General features: G+C 54.2%; 1 protein-coding gene across 1 annotated transcript in view; it reads left to right on the top strand.

Annotated features, from left to right (window-relative positions):
* TTLL1 (tubulin tyrosine ligase-like family member 1) overlaps window positions 1-2,108 on the top strand; it is a 35,229-nt gene that overhangs the window by 17,478 nt on the left and 15,643 nt on the right. Inside the window, 1 exon segment of the mRNA XM_011984002.1 lies at window positions 1,615-1,758. Coding sequence (XP_011839392.1) covers window positions 1,615-1,758 — 144 coding nt within the window.

Here is a 2,108-nt window from a genome sequence, read left to right as displayed (position 1 = left end):
GCAGTGGCGTGATCTCGGCTCACTGCACCCTCCGCCTCTCGGGTTCAAGTGATTCTCCTGCCTCAGCCCCCCGAGTAACTGGGGTTATAGGTGAGTGCCACCACACCTGACTGGGGTTTTTAGTAGAGATGAGGTTTCACCACATTGGCCAGGCTGGTCTCGAACTCCTGACCTCAGGTGATCCTCTCACCTTGGGTTCTCAAAGTGCTGGGATTACAGGTGTGAGCCACCATGCCTGGACTGTCTTTTAAAATGTGGTTAATTCTCCTTTTATCTGCTTTGAGTCAGTGATGTTTGCTCGAGCAGTTAGTAGGCTGATTTTGTTTTAGTTCATGGTTCTCACTTTATACTTAGAAAATGAAATTACAGTCTCTTAACAATGTAATACATTTGGGTATTTTCTAGCCCTTTGCCTTCAAAGGCAAGCATTGTATGGAGAATTAATTTTCAGGGATGGCAAAACAGGAAGAGCTCAGAACTGGCTCAGAACATGTGGGCTGGGGGCCCAGCCCCATCCCAGCCCAGGAGGAAAGCTTGGCCAAGTAACTGCTTCTCTGAGCCTGGCCTCCTCTGTGAAATGGAATGATAATGGCAACTTCTCAAGGTTGTTGGAGAGTTATGGGTGTGGTGCTTTTACACTGCAGTGTGCAGCCCAGGCGCGTCTTAGGCTGGCTTCCCCAGGAAAAACTGAGGTAGAAGTCAGCAAGCTGATGTTGCTGCAATGGAGGCCTCCGCCCACCCCGGGGTGCTGTGGAGCGGGGGTGGCCCTGCAGGGCTGTCCTGGAGGGAGCAGGGCCTCACACATGGCGTCAGCCAGACGTGGTATGCCGTTGCCCTTGGGGAAGGCTTTCACCCTGGATTAGGCAGCTCCCTCAAGCCAAGGGCACTCCCAGTGAGGGTGGGTCTCAGCTGGAAGAACGAGCGCCTTGGTCTTGAAGGGTATCCCGGCAGCACTCCACAGCCTGTGCTGTGAGGCATAAATGATTAAGCCCGGGAGTCTTAGGGAGACGAGCATTTAAAAATACCCACGTAAGGCCAGGACGGTGACTCACAGTGCAATGAGCCGAGATCATGCCGTTGCACTCCAGCCTGGGCGACAGAGTGAGACTCTATCTCAAAAGAAAAAAAACCCCACATAATAGGAGGCCCAGGCGGCCGGGCACAGTGGCTCATGCCTGTAATCCCAACACTTTGGGAGGCCAAGGCAGGAGGATCGCTTGAGGCCAGGAGTTCACGACCAGTCCGGGCAACATAGTGAGACCTCTTCTCTAAAAAAATTTAAAAATCAGCCAGGCATGGTGGCACGTGCCTGTAGTCCCAGCTACTTGGGAGGCTGAGGTGAGAGGCTCACTTAAGCTCAAAAGGTCAAGGCTGCAGTACACCAAAGTCATGCCACTGCACTCCAGCTTGGGGGACGGAGTGAGACCCTATCTTAAAACAAAATGGAAAATAGCTGGCCCAGATCTCCCTGGGGTAAGGGTCCAGACGTTTGCCTTGTTGCTGCATGCCCACACCCAGGGGGCACTCCAGAAATGCTTGGGGGATGCAACGGTTCCACGGGGTTCCTCTGGGGTGCATAACCTGAGGGATGCCTGCCCGCTTTCCTGTCACCAGGAGGACTACAACCACATCCATGGGGGCAAGTGGACAGTGAGCAACCTGCGGCTGTACCTGGAGAGCACCCGCGGCAAGGAGGTGACCAGCAAGCTGTTCGACGAGATCCATTGGATCATCGTGCAGTCCTTGAAGGCTGTGGCGGTGAGTTTGCTGTGGGCGGGGGAGCCAGCTCCCAGGGCATGTTTGGGAGTCGGGGGGCTTGCTGTTCTTGTTAAAAGTACCTGTTTTCAGCTGTGCACAGTGGCTCACGCCTGTAATCCCGGCACTTTGGGAGGCTGAGGCAGGCAGACCACCTGAGGTCAGAAGTTTGAGACTAGTCTGGCCCACATACATGGTGAAACCCTGTCTCTACTAAAAGTACAAAAATTAGCCAGGCGTGGTGGCATGCACGTGTAATCCCAGCTACTTGGGAGGCTGAGGCAGGAGAATCGCTTGAACCCAGGAGGTGGAGGTTTCAGTGAGCGGAGATCACACCACTGCACTCCAGCCTG

This window comes from Mandrillus leucophaeus, unplaced genomic scaffold (genome assembly GCF_000951045.1).
Source record: "Mandrillus leucophaeus isolate KB7577 unplaced genomic scaffold, Mleu.le_1.0 Scaffold26, whole genome shotgun sequence".
Lineage (NCBI taxonomy): Eukaryota > Metazoa > Chordata > Mammalia > Primates > Cercopithecidae > Mandrillus > Mandrillus leucophaeus.
The sequence above is the reverse complement of the archived record's forward strand: the minus strand, read 5'-3'. Positions and strand labels throughout refer to the sequence as shown.